This window comes from Pogona vitticeps, chromosome 1, assembly GCF_051106095.1.
Source record: "Pogona vitticeps strain Pit_001003342236 chromosome 1, PviZW2.1, whole genome shotgun sequence".
NCBI classification, from domain to species: Eukaryota; Metazoa; Chordata; class Lepidosauria; order Squamata; family Agamidae; genus Pogona; species Pogona vitticeps.
In genome coordinates this window covers 190,851,642-190,870,286 of record NC_135783.1, presented here as the reverse complement: position 1 = coordinate 190,870,286, position 18,645 = coordinate 190,851,642, and the positions used below count along the sequence as shown (strand labels likewise).

General features: G+C 44.2%; 1 protein-coding gene across 2 annotated transcripts in view; it reads right to left on the bottom strand.

Annotated features, from left to right (window-relative positions):
- The window catches only part of NEMP2 (nuclear envelope integral membrane protein 2), a 30,450-nt gene extending 12,045 nt beyond the window's left edge, over nucleotides 1-18,405 (bottom strand). The window contains exons 1-7 of one of the 2 annotated variants that reach the window (XM_072979777.2): nucleotides 18,298-18,405; nucleotides 11,982-12,097; nucleotides 9,113-9,341; nucleotides 7,864-7,936; nucleotides 5,330-5,423; nucleotides 2,945-3,059; nucleotides 813-1,038 (exon numbers count right to left, since the gene is read on the bottom strand). In XM_072979777.2, coding sequence (XP_072835878.2) covers nucleotides 813-1,038; nucleotides 2,945-3,059; nucleotides 5,330-5,423; nucleotides 7,864-7,936; nucleotides 9,113-9,341; nucleotides 11,982-12,097; nucleotides 18,298-18,382 — 938 coding nt within the window. In that variant the 5' untranslated portion in view covers nucleotides 18,383-18,405. Of the gene's footprint in view, nucleotides 1-812; nucleotides 1,039-2,944; nucleotides 3,060-5,329; nucleotides 5,424-7,863; nucleotides 7,937-9,112; nucleotides 9,342-11,981; nucleotides 12,098-17,374; nucleotides 17,852-18,297 lie in introns of those variants that run through there. The other variant, XM_072979771.2, reaches the window with a different exon arrangement.
- Between the last annotated feature and the right edge of the window lie 240 nt (nucleotides 18,406-18,645).

Here is an 18,645-nt window from a genome sequence, read left to right as displayed (position 1 = left end):
ACCTTCTTAAAAAGGTAGAATGGAAAACAAATAACCTCTTCTTGTAAGTCGTAAAACAGCAGCTGATGGCAAAGCCATGGCCTAATGAAAGACCTTTTGTGTAATCATTAAAAACAAACCAAGAGCCCACAAGTTCAAATCTGGCCACCCCTGTGCTACATCACCCAGAGCCACACAATAGTATGTCTGAAAAGCAAAACAAGCCCTATCCTCTTCATCAACTATGACAAACAACACACACAAAGGCGTACTGCAGAAAGCACGGGATGGCTCTACCAAAAACTGTGCAACCCACGTCAAGCCCCTCTCCATAACATTTATTTATAGTGACCTCTCTATCCCATCTTCCTCCAGTGAGCTCCAGGCAGCACAGATGACTCTTCTTTGCCGTATCCTCAGAACAATACTGTGAGGTAGGTCTCCTTCATTGGGAGATTTTGGTCTGCTCAGTTTCGTAGCTTGGTGGCAGAGCTCCTAAGTCTTAGGTCAGTATTGTAATGACGATGGAACCCTGGTGTGACCCATATGGCATTCCTTAATTCAGCTGGTGACGTTTACCCACCTTCCCCTGTCTGACCGGCTGCTGCTGAGGCAGACATATAGCACTTCACTTTGGGCATGATGTCATCCAAACTCGCCCATATGATTCAGAGCAGGAGGATTTAACCTGGGGCTACCATGTTTGTTAGCACTACTGTTTTGCTACGGTACACTGCAAACAACCTGGGTTGCCTGATTGCTTAATTAATTCAGGATGGGGCGGGTGGAATGACTTCAATATACAGGAGCTTAATAGTCCAAATAATACCAACCTGCCCAAATAGCAGACTATTTGAAGAAGATACTGCAGGATTTTTGAAAAGAGCATAGTGGCTATTATCACATAGGCAACCTGAGGGATAGCAATGCCAAAATAAACGAAGACCAAGCCTAGAAGCTGCAAAAGCCACATCAGAATGTTCATGCTTTGCACGCTGTGGAGAGGTCCATGCAGGTAACAAGCAGTAAAACTGAACAACCCAACTGTCAAGACATACCCTGGAGAAGGAAAAGAAAGAAAGGAAACACAAAGCCATGTTAGCCATCAAGGCAGAAATCATGCGACCATAGTCTTCTTCCCAGATTATGAATAGCTCCCGAGCTGTTTCCCTGTGGTAAGTGTCAGCTTTCTGGGAGCAGGCAAGGGCACTTTAACTGCTGGGGAAATAAGTTCTTCCTTCCCTTTTCCATGTTGCCTTTGGAAGGCTGCTATGGCACACATGTGGCCCGGCCAAAGGCAGAAAGAGGGGCCAGCCCTTTTTCTGAAGTTATTCAAAATGCCAATTTCTTTTAAAGGTATATAAACTGAACAGGAAACTCTGAGAGCAAGTTCACGATCCTTTTCCAATGGCAGCTTCTATGTTACCGAATAAACCCAAGCGTACCTTTTAAAACCTGAATGGGTAATCCGGACACTTGTTAGAACATGACTTACTCATGAAGTCCAATCTCAACTCAATCTCAACTCACATTTATTCAGAAGCACATTTCCCGATGTTTATTGTCGCTTACTCCAAAGTAAGCAGGCACGGGTTGCAGCTTTAAGGCCCCACTATGCAATGACTGTAAAGCAAACAAAAGTGAAGTGTTCTGCATATACTGTATATACTGCCCCACAGTACTTAAAGCACTCACTGGGTGGTTTACAAGTTAATTGCACAGGCTACACATTGCAAGCTGGGTACTCAGTTTACCTACCTTGGAAAGCTGGAAAGCTGAGTGAACCTTGAGCCAGCTACCTGGGATTGAACCTTGGGTTGTGAGCAGAGTTTTGGCCGCAGTACTGCAGCTTAACCACTGCGCCAGAAGGCTCATATAACCCTAAGGGATGACTTCCCCTAAGTGACATGACTGGCAGCATTAACAACAACTCATGTTATCCCTGACATACATAATACTTTTCAGGAGGAACAGCCTTCAGGTAATCTGTTCTGCAGAAGGTGGTCTCTGCCTGAGAGTCTGCTTTTCCTGTTCCGGTGGGAGGGACTGCTTTCCTATAACCCCAAAGTGAACCAATCAGCCATCTTAGAATCTCTGAAGGAAGGAGGAGTTAAGACTTACCATACATCGCCATTCTCAGATGCTCCTGAGGTGTCAGTGTTCCCACACTTCACAGGCAATTGAGCAAGATTCCCTGTGGTTGTTCTGCAGATGTCTGGGCCTAAAGCTCCTGTCATTTCTGCCCACTGGTCAGGATGACGTGAAATCCCAAACATTCATAGCGTCAAACATCTGGAGAACACCAGGATGGGGAAAACTACAGTGGCATCAGGACTGTCAGGGTCTGAGTCAGGGGTCAGACTCCTTGGGAAAGCAGTAAAAATATCTAGTTTGGACATTGGTAGGTTGTATGTTGCATGAACTACCTGGATAGCTCAGTGTTTTAGGTCACAGGCTTGCAGAGACAAAGGTTCGGAGTTCGATTCCCCCCATCTGTGCCTCCTTGACAAGGGCTGGACTGGATGATCCCTTGAGGGTCCCTTCCAGATTTGCAGGTCTAAGATGATGACGATCTATATGCATGTCTGTGTGTGCAATGTTTGATTTCAGGATAAGAGTCTACTGCTTCATGGTACTTTGCATGAACCCTTTTTCCTCTAACAGAATGTGAGGTTTTTATCTTGCAATGTTTCTGCTACAGGGTATGTTTCCAGGGTTCAATCCAGTGGCTCAAAAGCAGTCTCTCTCCTCAATAGTATCACTTCCTGCTGACTGCTCTGCCGGGTTACCGAAAGAGATACTTCCCTCAAAAAATGAAAAGCTGCCTCATTTGGAAATCTCCAATGAAAAATGTCATTTATTTTATAAGCTTTCTGTGTTATGAAGGGAGGCAGCCATGTTGCTCAAGGGAAGAGGATGACCCTAGTCATGTCTTAAGCTATGATATTTCTATCCTTCCTCTTACCCAGTATGTAGTGTGCAGAATTATACCACAGCCACTTCAAATCTTCTTTCAAAATATAAAAAAAGTAGAGTGAAGAGAACCAGCATCCACTCATTAAAATCCAGAAGGTACTTAACTACAGGGAAAGAGAAAAAAAGACAAGGACGGGGTGAGCACTGAGCCATACATGTTGCAGGGTTTACCACACAAATACAACAGAATGTTTACTGAGCATAGCTGACCAAAAAAGTTGATGGCAACCCACACATAAAGATCACCTTACAGTTTGAGATCTAAAGCCAATACTGGTGAAGCCAACAAGGACTCCATATTGTATTTTCTATTAGATTGAAAAACTCTATCACACATCTCCTCCATGTGTTGAAAGAAGGCATGAAGGAGGCAGGACCATCCACCAGAACTGCCTGGTACCTCCCCTCTGCTTGGATGAAGCTATGGTGGATATTCATGAGAGCATGCCTTCAGGAATATGTCTATTAACACAGGCAGAGAGCTGCTCTGAGACTCAACTATAAGACTTAGATTCATATTCACAGATACCTCTTTTAAAAAACAACTGAAGAAGCAAAGGTAGGCGGCAGGCAGCTCCGGTGGCAAATGCGGCCAGTCCATGATGATTGGAGTATTTTATGAATCACGGGTGAGATGTCAGGTACCCCCACCCCCAATAATGAGCAGGTAGCATGAGACATGGGAAAAGAATGATGCAGGAGATTAGGCTGGCCTAACAGAGCAAAGGACACTGTATTACATGCAAGAAGATGGTGTTTTGTGCACTGCTGATTCTATAGCTTTAGTTTTATTCACATACAGTGGTGCCTCGCTTAATGAGCGCCCCGTTTAACGATGAAATTGCATACGACGAAGAATTTGCGATCGCTTTTGCGATCGCATTGCAATTTTAAATAGGAAAAAATCACTTTGCGATGATCGGTAAGCTGTTTCGCTTACCGATTATCACATAGCGATCTTTTTCCTACAGCTGATCGGCGGTTCCAAAATGGCCACTGGGTAAAAATCATGGCCGCCCGCTGTGTTTTGGGACGGATTCCTCACATACCGGGCAGCAAAAATGGCTGCCGTATGGAGGATTTTCACTTAAAGGTAAGTTTTTTGCCCATACGAACACATTGAAGGGGTTTCAATGCATTCCTATGGGCTTTTTAAAATTGCTTAGCGATGTTTTTGGTTAGCAGTGATTTTTGCTGCACCGATTAACTTCGCTAAGCGAGACACCACTGTATCTATTTCCAATATGGGATGTTTTGCCAGCAGCAATTCCACCCCCACCACTAGGTGGTTATTTTGGGACACGCTCAGCTATGGAATCCTCAAACTTAGCTTTGGAGAACCCTCAAATACAGGTACCAAGAAGCCACTGCCAACCTTGAATGACCAGCTTTGAAGCAGGGGAAATACAGTAGCCTCCCCATGTCTATGGGGAATTGTTTCCAAGCCCCCCCCCCCCGGTGAATGCTGGAAAATGTGGATTATAGCAAATACTATCCATAGCATGGTCTGACTCCCTCTAGTGGCCCATTCTAGTAGCTTCATCTTTAGAAATATATATTTCTACGATTGTTTCATTTAATATATTTAATATTTTCAAACTGGATAAGCAAATCAGCAGATTCTGATCCCATGGATGGGTGTGTGTGTGTTACTGTAAACTAATTACTGTCTGCAAATATTTTCTTTTCCCAAACCAGGTTTAAACCCTTGTGAAAAGTTTTAATCACAGACAGCATGTGTTTCCTGTGTATTTGGCTTTTTCAGTTCATTCTTTTGCAGGATAATGACGAGAGTCCTGTGGCAAAATAATCCCAAATTAAAACAAGGATATGTCCGGAGCGCCTAATTCATCATCATCATCATTTTATTTATTTATTTATTATTGGATTTATATCCCGCCCTTCTAGACAGTCATCATCATACAAGATCTTAATCATATGGGGTGAAATACAGTCATCCAGATAGTCTGGATTTCCATTTCCAGACACTCTTGTCAGTATGGCCCAAGGAGCTATGCAGTTCTACGATGACGATGAAGAGGATTTTGGAAATTGTTGTCCAAAAGACTTGGGGTGCTGAAGGTACCCCACTCCTGGTTTACAACATGCTCTTGCCTTAGATGTATCCACTGAGCATTTAAATGCCAAACAAGCAAGAGATTAGAATAAAGTAAGCAACTGTTACATCCGAAGAATGGGTTATATAAACAAGTCACCACTTTAATCCCATAAATTCAGACAAAGCAATTTGGAACCAATTATATTTCAGCATTACTTTTCGAGCCTAGAGACTGACTTAAATGCTCAGGTAACAATGAAAAACCGAGCTACATGGCAAACACTCCTTATTTTACGTGATCAACAGTGTGCCTACCTTGGGAATAAATCTTTTAAGCATCAAAAGGAGAAAGATTAGAGTGGCAAAAACACCAAACGCTACTCCAGCAGAATAATAGAATATAACACTTCTGTTTGGGAAGAACAGAGGAATGCAGTTAAAATGTTGCAATTAAGGACAAGGGGTTTCAAGTACACAGAAATGTGAACACATGTACGCTGAAAGCCTCAAGGCCCACCTCCCCACAGCCTTATGGCATGAAGGCCTTCACCTTGATTCTAATCCACAAGCACCGCCTTTCGTTAAATTCTAAGTCCTACTCAGGTGACATGAATTTCAGCCTATGGGAAAGGTATCAAGCTGCTCCATCACAGCTGCATTGTATGCTTTCATGCTTTAAAGCAGTGGTTCTCAACCTTGGGTCCCCAGATGTTCTTGGACTAAAACTTCCAGAAGCTTCACCACTGGCTGGGGTTTCTGGTAATTGTAGTCCAAGGACATCTGGGGACCCAAGGCTGGGAACCACTGCTTTGAAGTCTACTTTTATTATTTTAATGTTCTGGTCAGCATCCTTCCGCTGCAGGCCAAGCCAGCCCTCCCCTCCCCTTCTTTCCTTCTACTAGCAGGAAACACCTTCTTTTAGGGCAGGTTTTTAATACGCAAACTGTTGCTGAGGCAGTGATTTTAAGCAGGGAATTGTTAGTTTCTCTTTTTAAAATGTTTTTTAAAGGATTTTAGTCTGCGTCTTTAGATAATTTTTTTTAATGATGTGATTTTCACAATCTTAACTGTTTGTACATATCTTAAACCATTTGTAAGACACCTTGAGTCTCTCTATGGGGAGAGGACAGGGTAGAAATCAGATCTAATCAATAAAGCTGGTAGCTCCTTGCAAAGCAAAAAGCAAAGCGTGCTGCTTATATACCACCCCATAGTGCTTCAAGCACTCTCTGGGCGGTTTACAAATTAATTATGCAGGCTACACATTGCCCCCCCCCCAGCGAGCTGGGTACTCATTTTACTGACCTCGGAAGGATAGAAGGCTGAGTCAACCTTGAGCCAGCTATCTGGGACTGAACCCCAGGTCGTGAGCACTTTTGGCTGCAGTACAGCAGTTTAACCACTGTGCCACGAAGCTCTTGCAAAAACCTGCACCCTGCTAAATGGCCCAATGATGAGTCAGAGACCGTGTGAGATCACAGGGGCTCCCTGGCCAGCCCATTATGCTCTGCCCATGATGAACAGGATAGAAGCTTAACTGTTTTAAATAATGCATTCACTGATACAGTATTTCTTTATGTTCCAAGCACAATCTTGCGTATTTTATGAAGCACCCTATACACAAGATCAAATGCCAATGTGTACTGGCTAGAGTGTTAAGCTAGGACTCAAAACACTTGGGTTCATATCTCCACTCAGCTATGGAAACTTAGTGGATTGGGGGTGTCAATGCTAACTCATTCCTTGAACACTGAACGTGGTTGCACGTAACTCAGAAGTGACTTGGCCATGGGTAACAGCAACACAGAAAAGCTTACATAAAGAAATCCATAGAATATGTAGTGATGAAGACATCCTTTTTATTTGTGGATGCACAAAAGGAGGTGACAAGACAATACAGTGGTGCTCGCTTAATGACATCAATTTGTTCCAGCAAAATCATTGTAGAGCGAAAACATCGTAAAGCGAAAATAAAAAACCAAACGAAACACATTAAAACCCAGTTAATGTGTTCCAATGGGCTAAAAACTCACCATCCAGCGAAGATCCTCCACACGGTGGCCATTATCGGTGCCTGTATAGCGAGAAATCCGTCCCTAAGCACAGTGGGGAGCCATTTTGAGCACCCGGTGGCCATTTTGAAAACCTGACGATCAGCTGTTTCGATCGTCGTAATGCGAAGAATCGGTTCCCGAAGCAGGGAACTGATCTTCGCAAAGCGAAAAAAACCCATTTAAAACATTGTTTTGCAATCGCAATTGCGATCGCAAAAACATCGTCGTGAAGCGGATTCATCGTAATGCGGGGTAATCGTTAAGCGGGGCACAACTTTAATGTAAAACTAAGCCTCCCACCCGAAAAAACTTTCTACATCCTGGGGTTTTCTTGCTGTGAAGAGAAGTACCTACACAATCTCAGAACAAAGCAATTCCACGTTTGTTTTGGAAAGGAAAATCCTCTCTTGCTTCCTACAGTTTGCTTAGAAAACCTACATCTTTTGCTGAAATAGCTATTTGAATATTCTTAACAGCGTGCTTTCCTCTTGAGATAAATCCTAATTTTAATCCTAAACAGAGCAGACCCATTAAATGTCTCAAGTTTACAGAAGTGCTGGCTTACCAAAGTCTAATTACTCTAGTGGGCCTCCTTCAGTTGAGACTAACAATTGGGGTTTGCTTGAAAGTAAAGAAACAAGAAAGGTGCACGCTATTGTCCTGTATACAGTAGCTTCTCTTAAATCATGCTGAAATTAAAGTGTAACTTCTGTTTATATGCAGAACTGTTTTTCCCATAGCCATGAATTATAGAAAGAGATACACGAGAAACAGTATAAGAAAGCCAGGACTCACCGACTCAGGTTGCGTGCAAAATGGAAGAGAAGGCCACCAGCAACAAAGAGGAGGAGAAGCTTTTCATCCAACACTGGAACCAGTAAAGCAAGACAGGGAATGTCAAAAGTCATGTCCTGTTCGGCCTGGATCCAGTCAATAACGCGGGCATAGTTTTAGGAACATTTTCCTCTGTCAGCCCTTTCAGAACACACCAACCTAAGACCCTTGAGAGCACCATCCTTTCACCCAATTGCTGCCTGTTTTTAGTTGTTTTAAATGTTTATTATTCAGTTTAATTTGTTAATTTAATTTAATGTTGTGATCGGGTTCTTCTAAGGTCTTCAGCGGTTCCAACTTTGGAGAAGATAAAGACATGAGAGGAGATTCATGTAACGTTTTATTTCTAACAACGGGGTTTTTCTCAATTAAAACTTCAATATGGTCGTTATAACTTGGATTAATATTGGAACTGTCCCATAACATTGGTAATTGACTTATTAGACACCTGACGCCTAACGGTACGTTTTCTTGAACAGTTCTTGATCTGTTGGCTTCCTCAGACACTATCCATTCTGGACTGCACAAATTGTTCCGCAGCACGAGTGTTGAGCCCACCCTGTCTCGGGGGGCTTCTCTCCCAACTGCAGGTTCCGACAATGGTTCACGTATTTCACAGGACCGTGTTGTTTCGGATAGACCAAGACAGTCCATTCTTCTTCAGACAACCCCACAATGACCGGTTTGACAGTTGGTTTTTCTTCCTCACACGCACCTTTTATTTCCCTCTTTCCCTCTATATCCTTTTGTGGTATCTTAAACACTTTAGGACTACAGTACTTTCTTCCTCCCACTATTCTTCTTCTATCACGACTACTTTTTCTGTCTCCTTTGATACTCCACCTTCCTCTGTTGTTAAGAACACATCCATTGCTTTCCGACCTTCTTTTCCTGACCCCTCCCTTTCTTTTCCTACTGTGATATCTTTCATCTCCTTAATTATTTCCACCATCTCTATTACCGTCACTTTCTCCTTTTTATCCTTCTGCTCAGACGTTGGAGGGGACGGCACACTCCTTTCCATTTCCTTTTTCTCCTCATCTTTCTCACTAATGCACTTGATTATGCCATATTTGTTTTTGTTGTTGGTTATCTGTGAACCACCCAGAGTGACCATCAGTTAGATGGGGAGTATAAAAATCAAATCAAATATCAAATCAAATTAAACCAAACCAATAAAGAAAGAAATGGATTTCTAAAATTTACTCACTGTTTTGTTGTACACTCACAGTGTAGGGCATTTTATTTGTAGGCTGGACCCTGAGACACGTTTTGTCTCCATAGTAGGCCACTGAAATGACTGTTTCTTTAGATACCCTTGGCTGCCAGAGATTGTTCAAGAGGCACTTTAAAAAGGCAAACAGATTTTCTGACTGATGACAGTTCCGTTCCTCTGAGATAGAAACCACCTCAACTGGTTCAATGCTATTTATTTTCACCTGGAAAAGAAGATAATATGAATCCTGCCTCACCCATACAGGTTTGTTCACACGAAAAAAGAAAATGACAAAACAATATGACAAATAAGCAGGACTCATATAATTTTTATGATTTATTTCTGGCCTTGTTTACATATCATTTCAAGGTAGAAATCCTGATGCTTACTACCTGTTTATATGGGTGGGCAAATAAACCACAAATGCTCGGATTAGTGTTTTCTCTGCAGCCAGGATCCTGGTCTGCTGTTCACAAACAAGCCAGAATCCACAAACCATCATCTGTCTGACCCCTGACTCATAACCCAGGTTTCAGTGGAAGCAACAAACCAGGATGTGAAATTCAGATGTAACACTAGGCCACTCACTTCTATTTTGTGTACCTGTTCACAAGCAAGCAAAGCAATAAGGCCAAAATGCCATGTGTAGCTGCACGCTGCTTATTCATGCCAAGCCAGGATGAACCCAGAATCTTGGCTTAACACTTTGAGAGTACCAAAACTGACTTCTGAAAATCAGTCTGTATACAGCCTCAGGATTCTAACCAGAGCCAATGTCTGAGATTCTTCCTAACCAAAACAACCTGACACTTTCCATAGGTTTTAGTTACAACTCCTATATGCACTAGCCAAAATGGTCAATGGCCAGGGATCATGGGAGCTGTTGTTCAAAACATCTAGAGGACACCACTGTGCCTCTCCTTCTTTTAAGAAACCGGCCAAAATCCTGTTGTTTAATGTAACAAATTGCATTAATATGAGCCCATTGAATCAGTAGAGATTTAGTAAGTCAACGCCTCCATAAGTTTAATTGATTCCGATAAGCCTACTCTGACTTCATTTAGCATAGTAAGTCTCAACCAGAGTAGGCCCATTTGAATCAATCAAACTTATGGAGTTGACTCACTAAATCTCAATGGATTCAATGGGCCTACTTTAATATGATTTACTATACTAAACTTCAGACTTTTGATCAGAAAGTTTATTTAATTTCAAGCTAAATAAGGCCAAAAAACCTGGTTCTACTTCATTTCTTTTTTAACCTATGGTCTCTTTTAACTCAACGAGAAATAAGCAGAGGTGAAAAAGACTCTTTGGGGGCAAGATGTTCTAACAGAGAAGCAGAGGATACTTCTGCCATCATCCTATTCTTTTCAGGCACACTGATGGTCCTCTGAGAGTTTCCTCAGGGGCCTGTTTATACTTCAGACTGATTTGTCAGCACAGCATGTCCAAGACAATTTGCTGCCTGAGACACAGCACCACACAGCACTCCTCCGGGTGGCCCATGGTCTGAGTAAGGGGGACAGCCCCACATATCAGGGTGAGGCATCCTTTCCCCCCATTCAGGTCATATAAAATCTATGGCAACTTTCGAGCTGGCAGAGTAATCAAGGCCAGCCACATTATTCTAGTTCCTGAAGCAGCCGTCCTCACAAGATTTCTTCCCAACTCTGACAGTAAAAGACATTAATAGCAGACTAATAACTAATATTGCACTGCTTTTTCATGAAAACACAAACCTCCCACCTACAGTAGCCACTCACTCAGACCAATAAGCCCAGCCTGGTTTTTCTAACGAGAAGGCTGTGGAAACAAACATTTTGTGTGAAGGGAAGTTGGGGATCACTCGACATAGGATTTTTGGCACTCTTCATCACACAATTCCCAGCATTCCATTTGAAACAAGGATTGATTTATAAAATCAACGTATGTTTACAGTATAGACTTATCTTTACGTAGCAACACTATGCATGCTTAATCAGAAGTAAGTTCTGCTGTGTTGAATCGGACTTACTTCTGGACAGTCATGTATTGGTTGCTATATTGGAAACTGCTACTCATATATATAGACTAAGAAATCATAAGACCCATAAAACAGAAAGCTCAAACCTTCCAGCCAAGTAATGGTCAGTGGCAAGGGCGAGAGAGAGAGAGAGAGAGAGAGAGAGAGACTGCCTTTTTTTTTATCCCAGGGGGAGTTAAATTCCCATGACTCCATGCCACAGACTAGAACTGAATACAAAGCACCATACCATGCTTCTTTTCACAGCCAATTTTATAGTGATGCCTTGCTTAAGGATTGCCCTGCATTACGATGAAATCGCTGTACAACGATCTTTTTGCGATTGCAAAACAATGGTCTAAATAGGGTTTTTTCGCTTTGCGATGATCGGTTCCCTGCTTCGGGAACCGATTCTTTGCAAAACAATGTTTTTTAACAGCTGATCGGTGGTTTCAAAATGGCCGCCGGGTGCTTAAATCTGGTCCTAAATGGTGTTTAGGGACAGATTCCTTGCTATACAGGCAGCGAAAATGGCCACCGTATGGAGAATCTTTGATGGATGGTGAGTTTTTACCCCACTGGAACGAATTAAATGGGTTTCAATGCGTTTCAATGGGCTTTTAAATTTCATTTTACGATGTTTTCGCTTAACGGCGATTTTCCTGGAACAGATTGTTGTCATTAAGCGAGGCACCACTGTATTCTTCTTGCATATGACATTCTCCTGTGGCCCATTAACATTCATTCTGTAGCTATGGTCCCAATATTCATTGATGCAAATTCCAAGATAGTAACAGATGCCAATACAATTCAGTTTCATTTGGGATTTTGAACCACATTAACTGCATCTAACCATACCTGGATAGTTGTCCAAATATTTTTTAAGTGGAGGGATCCATTTGGAAGGTAGCAGAAACAGGATGGCTCTGAGCTACGCATGATGTCCATTACCTTCAAGTACCTACAGTTATAATCTAGATAAACAAGAGAGATGGAAAATGACGACACTACAAGGTTTGCAGACATGTCTGAATTTTCTCATCGTTTGCAGCTAAAATTATATTTTATGCTCCTATTTATACTGATCCTTCTAGTTACAACCCACACCAAAATTGCCACACAGTTGTGTCCTCTGTGCTGGGGTAGGGAACCAAAATGTTTTGGACCTCCGACAGCCAGCAGACTGCAACTTGCAGAAATCCTGGCGAGCACCGCTAGTGGTGAAGAACATCTGGAAGAACATCTGGGGACCCAAGGTGGAAACCACTAGAGACTGGGGAAGCCATATGCCGAAACACCTGCAGGCTTAATGGTTCTTCATCTGTACCAAAGAGCTATTTTGCAGGGTGGATAAAAATCAACATTTTTAAAAAAAGGTGGCTTAAGTAAAAAAAAAACATTTTTTAAAAATTTAAATCCTCAAAAAACCCATTAAAAAATAAATCAAATCCGTTCTGCTACTTTGATTATGGTCCTGAAGCACTTAATGATATAGACCAGATTAGGATATCTGCGGGGTGATCACTGGAAAACCCCTCATAAATGTGTACATATAACATTACTAATATTACGTAAAATGTGTAATATAATTCACTATATGAAACTAATTCTAATTCTAGTTTCTTGTCAAGAGACAGAACACATCTCTATAGATTGTCAGAAAGACATGAAAGAGGGTTAGAGAGATAACACTTTTATCAGGATCGGGGAACTTGTGCTCCTTCAGATATTTTTGACTAAAATTCCAATATTCCCTCATGATCAGCAATAGTCCCATAGGTTTTTGAGAGTTGAATCAAACCTACAGGTGGGGGGGAGGGCAAATATTCCCAGATGTTGAATGTAAACTATGCATATTTCCCCAGAAGCTCTGATGTAAGGTGCAACTTCACAGGAAGGGAAAAAGATTTATTTATTTATTTAAAATATTTTAACCCTGCCTTTCTCTTTAAAAAGGACCCAAGGTGGATTACGTCAAAGCTAAGCACAGCATATATGCAAATATTTTAGATGCCTCAAATAATTATAGCGCTAAAACAGTAAACAAAAAGACCAAAACCACATTCGAAGCAGTGAGGCACAACCATCCATTTACAAATCCCTCCCTGTTGCCCAATCATTAAGGGAAAGGCTGCCTGAAGAGAAAGATCTTTGTTTGCGGAAGGACAGCAAAGGTGGGGCCAGTCTGGCCTCCAATGGGAGGGAGTTCCAGAGTCTGGGAGCAGTGACAGAGAAAGCTTTCTCCCGTGTTCCCACCAAACAGGCTGGTGAGAGTTGTGGGATTGAGAGGAAGGCCTCCCCTGACAATCTTCACATATAGGCAGGCTCATAAAGAAAGACATGCTCCTTGAGATAGCTTGGACCCAAGTTGCTTAGGGCTTTATGAGTCAAAATGAGCACTTTTCAGTTGTGACCAGACGGATTGGCAGCCAGTGGAGCTGCTATAAAACGGTTTTTTTGTGATCCCTGTAGGCAGCCCCAGTTAGCAATCTGGCTGCAGAGTTTTGGACCTACTAATGGTTCTGGAAGTGAAAGGAAAGTCCGATGCTGCAAAAAAAAATACTGCATAGGAACCTGGAATGTAAGATCTATGAACCTTATAAACTGGATGTGATCAAACAAGAAATGGCAAGAATAAACATTGACATCATGGGCATCAGTGAACTAAAATGGACAGGTATGGGTGAATTCAATTCAGATGATTATCATATCTACTATTGTGGGCAAGAATCCCGTAGAAGGAATGGAGTAGCCTTCATAGTCAACAAAAGAGTGGGAAAAGCTGTAATGGGTTATAATCTCAAAAATGATAGAATGATGTCAATACGAATCCAAGGCAGACCTTTCAACATCACAATAATCCAAGTTTATGCACCAACCACCAATGCTGAGGAGACTGAAATTGATGAATTCTATGAAGACTTACAACACCTTCTAGAACTGACACCAAAGAAAGATGTTCTTCTCATTCTAAGGGACTGGAATGCTAAAGTAGGAAGTCAAGAGATAAAAGGAACAATAGGGAAGTTTGGCCTTGGAGTTCAAAACGAAGCAGGGCAAAGGCTAATAGAGTTTTGTCAAGAGAACAAGCTGGTCATCACACACACTCTTTTCCAACAACACAAGAGGCAACTCTATACATGGAAATCACCAGATGGGCAATACCGTAATCAGACTGATTCTATTCTCTGCAGCCAAAGATGGAGAAGCTCTATACAGTCAGCACAAACAAGACCTGGAGCTGATTGTGGCTCTGATCATCAGCTTCTCATTGCAAAATTCAAGCTTAAACTGAAGAGAGTAGGAAAAACCACTGGGCAAGTCAGGTATAATTTAAACCAAATCCCGTATGAATACACAGTGGAAGTGAAGAACAGATTTAAGGAACTGGATTTGGTGGACAGAGTGCCTGAAGAACTTTGGATAGAGGCTCGTAACATTGTCCAGGAGGCAGCAACGAAAACCATCCCAAAGAAAAGGAAATGCAAGAAAGCAAAGTGGCTGTCCAATGAGGCCTTACAAATAGCAGAGAAGGGAAACAAAATGCAAGGGAGACAGGGAAAGTTGCAGAAAATTGAATGCAGACCTCCAAAGAATAGCAAGGAGAGACAAGAGGGCCTTCTTAAACGAACAATGCAAAGAAATAGAGGAAAAGAATAGAAAAGGAAAAACCAGAGATCTGTTCAAGAAAATTGGAGATATTAAAGGAACATTTTGTGCAAAGATGAACATGATAAAGGACAAAAATGGGAGAGACCTCACAGAAGCAGAAGATATCAAGAAGAGGTGGCAAGAATACACAGAGGAACTATACCAGAAAGATTTGGATATCCCAGACAACCCAGATAGTGTGGCTGCTGACCTTGAGTCAGACATCCAGGAGAGTGAAGTCAAATGGGCCTTAGAAAGCTTGTCTAACAACAAGGCCAGTGGAGGTGATGGCATTCCAGTGGAACTTTTTAAAATCTTAAAAGATGACGCTGTTAAGGTGCTACATTCAATATGCCAGCAAGTTTGGAAAACTCAACAGTGGCCAGAGGACTGGAAAAGATCAGTCTACATCCCAATCCCAAAGAAGGGTAGTGCCAAAGAATGCTCGAACTACCGTACAATTGCACTCAGTTCCCATGCTAGCAAGGTTATGCTCAAAATCCTACAAGGTAGGCTTCAGCAATATGTGGACCGAGAACTCCCAGAAGTGCAAGCTGGATTTCAAAGGGGCAGAGGAACTCGAGACCAAATTGCTAACATGTGCTGGATTATGGAGAAAGCCAGCGAGTTCCAGAAAAACATCTACTTCTGCTTCATTGACTATGCAAAGCCTTTGACTGTGTGGACCACAGCAAACTATGGCAAGTCCTTAAAGAAATGGGAGTGCCTGACCACCTTATCTGTCTACTGAGAAACCTACCGTATATATGGGACAGGAAGCAACAGTTAGAACTGGATACGGAAACACTGATTGGTTCAAAATTGGGAAAGGAGTACAACAAGGCTGTATATTGTCTCCTTGCTTATTTAACTTATATGCAGAATATATCATGCGAAAGGCCAGACTGGAGGAATCCCAAACTGGAATTAAGATTGCTGGAAGAAATATCAACAACCTCCAATATGCAGATGATACCACTCTGATGGCAGAAAGTGAGGAGGAATTAAGGAACCTTGTAATGAGGGTGAAAGAGGAGAGCGCAAAAAATGGTCTGAAGCTCAACATCAAAAAAACTAAGATCATGGCCACTGGTCCCATCACCTCCTGGCAAATAGAAGGGGAAGATATGGACATAGTGACAGATTTTACTTTCTTGGGCTCCATGATCACTGCAGATGGTAACAGCAGCCCCGAAATTAAAAGACGCCTTCTTCTTGGGAGGAAAGCGATGACAAATCTTGACAGCATCTTAAAAAGCAGAGACATCACCTTGCCAACAAAAGTCCGAATAGTCAAAGCTATGGTTTTTCCTGTAGCGATGTATGGAAGTGAGAGCTGGACTATAAAGAAAGCTGACCGCCAAAGAATTGATGCCTTTGAATTGTGGTGCTGGAGGAGGCTCTTGAGAGTCCCCTGGACTGCAAGGAGAAAAAACCTATCCATTCTAAAGGAAATCAAGCCTGAGTACTCACTGGAAGGGCAGATCCTGAAGCTGAGGCTCCAATACTTTGGCCATCTCATGAGAAGAGAGGACTCCCTTGAAAAGACTCTGATGTTAGGAAAGTGTGAGGGCAAGAGGAGAAAGGGACAACAGAGGATGAGATGGTTGGACAGTGTCATCGAAGCGACCAACATGAATTTGGCCCAGCTCCAGGAGGCAGTGGAAGACGGGACGGCCTGGCGTGCTCTGTTCCATGGGGTCACGAAGAGTCGGACACGACTAAACAACAAAATGATTCTGAAGGCAGCCTCACATAGAACGTGTTAAAAGTAATCGAGCTGGGATGTAACCAAGACATGTGTAACCGCGTCCAGTTCAGACCTCTCCAGGAACGGGTGCAGCTGGCACTCTAGTTTTCAGTGCGCAAAAGCACTTGTGACCACCACCAACGCCTGGACGTCCAGGCTCAGAAATGAATTCCAGAGCACACCCAGGACCTGCACACCTGCATTTTCAGAGCGAGTGTAACCCCATTCAGCACAGGCTGTATCCCTCTTCCTTGAGCTGCTTTTCCACTGACCAGGAGCACCTCTGTCTTGTCTGGGTTAAATTCCAGTTTATTTACCCTCATCCAGTCCATTACTGACACCAGACACTGATCAAGAACTGAGAGAGCTTCCTCAGACTCTTGAGAGTCCCCTGGACTGCAAGGAAAACAAACCATTCTGAAGGAAATCAACCCTGAGTGCTCACTGGAAGGGCAGATCCTGAAGCTGAGGCTCCAATACTTTGGCCATCTCATGAGAAGACTCCTTGATGTTGGGAAAGTGTGAAGGCAGGAGAAGGGGACGACAGAGGACGAGATGGTTGGACAGTGTCTGTGAAGCTACCAACATGAATTTAACCCAACTCAGTGGAGGACAGGAGGGCCTGGTGTGCTCTGGTCCACGGGGTCAGGAAGAGTCGGACACGACTAACCAACAACAAAAACGGTCGTGTGGGGCGGCGCGTGGGACTTGGGCTCGAGCCAAACGGGTTCAGATTCTCCCTTGACCCTGGGAACTGAGCGGGGGCGACGGGGAGCCCTCGCCTGAAATCCCTCCCGGGAGGGCCCTTTGTGGGCGCAGAACGGGGAGGGACACCCCGGCCCGGAGTTACCTTCCCGCAAGGCCAGCTCTCCGTCGCCCACGCCCGCCCGGACCCCCCACGCCAAGAGGGGCAGCAGCCCGAGCCAGAGCCGGAGCTGCGGGGCGCCGGCGCGGGGCGGCATCTCTTCAGGCGCCGGTTTGAACACAGCGCCCAGCCGAGGCGCGAGGCAGCCGTTGCTCTGACGTAGGAGGCGGGCTCGGAGAGGCGGGCGGGAATCCAGAGCCGCCTGGATCGGGGCTCGGCTAGCCGGGCCTGCGGGGAGGGGGAGGGGGAGGAGGAGGAGGAAATGGTGGAGGAGGCGGTTCTCTCGGGGGCCTCCGGCCCGGTGCAGGCGCTCGTGGGGAAAGGCCTGCGGCCGGGTTCGGGGCGGCACGGGAGGCAGCGGGCGCCTTCCTCGCGGCCTGAACATCGCTTGGGCGCGTCCCTTTTGTTCCGGGACGAGGAGGCTGGGCGCCTTGGTCTCGACCTCCCTCGGCAGGGTCCTTTCCGTAGCCCTGCAACCGGCCGTCTAGGGTTGATGGGAGTTGTAGTCCCAGCAGCACCGGAAGCGGTCACAAAGTGTCTGTGGTGCTTTGAGAGGAACCTCCCGAGCTTTAGGCGCCCCCGGTTAGAAGAATCGCTGCCGGCTGAGCAGTGCCCTCCACCTCCACTTAAAAGACGTTAAATAAATCATCAATCAATCATAGAGAAGGGTGCATTGAAAGACGACCAACGCGCTTTTAATACTGGAGACGGCGGGTTCAGCACACGTAGCTAGTTTGTTTTTAAGGGGTCCCTTGCTGCAACAGACCAGCGCAGTTCACCCTTCCCACCCCCACGCAGCTGGGAGTCCTAAATGGCAGGAGCCCAGGATCGGTGCCCAACTTTAATTAGCCCTGGGCAGGGTGCCAGCAGCTGGATCGTGCCCACCCAGCACCAGTGGCCCTTCTTACCTGCTCCTGAGCCCCATACAATCTCTTCCCCTTCACATCCCGGCCCCCTTGCCCATTGGGAAATGCATCTGCTTTCTGCTGCCATCAGTCACTGACTGACTTCATCATCCCCCTCTTGGTGAATGTTTTCCCCATTGGCAATTAATGGGACAGAGCGAACATGGGAACAAATACTAGTTTGGTTATACGGCAGATGGCTCCTGTGTTGGATTTCACAAGATAGTGCCTGGCATCAGGACGGCCGGGACAAGTGACTGCAGCAAGCGGCATTAGTGCCATGGAGGGGTACCTGTGACCGAATGCCTGCAACAAGCGCCATGGGCACTGCTGAGGACTTGGGGGGTTTGC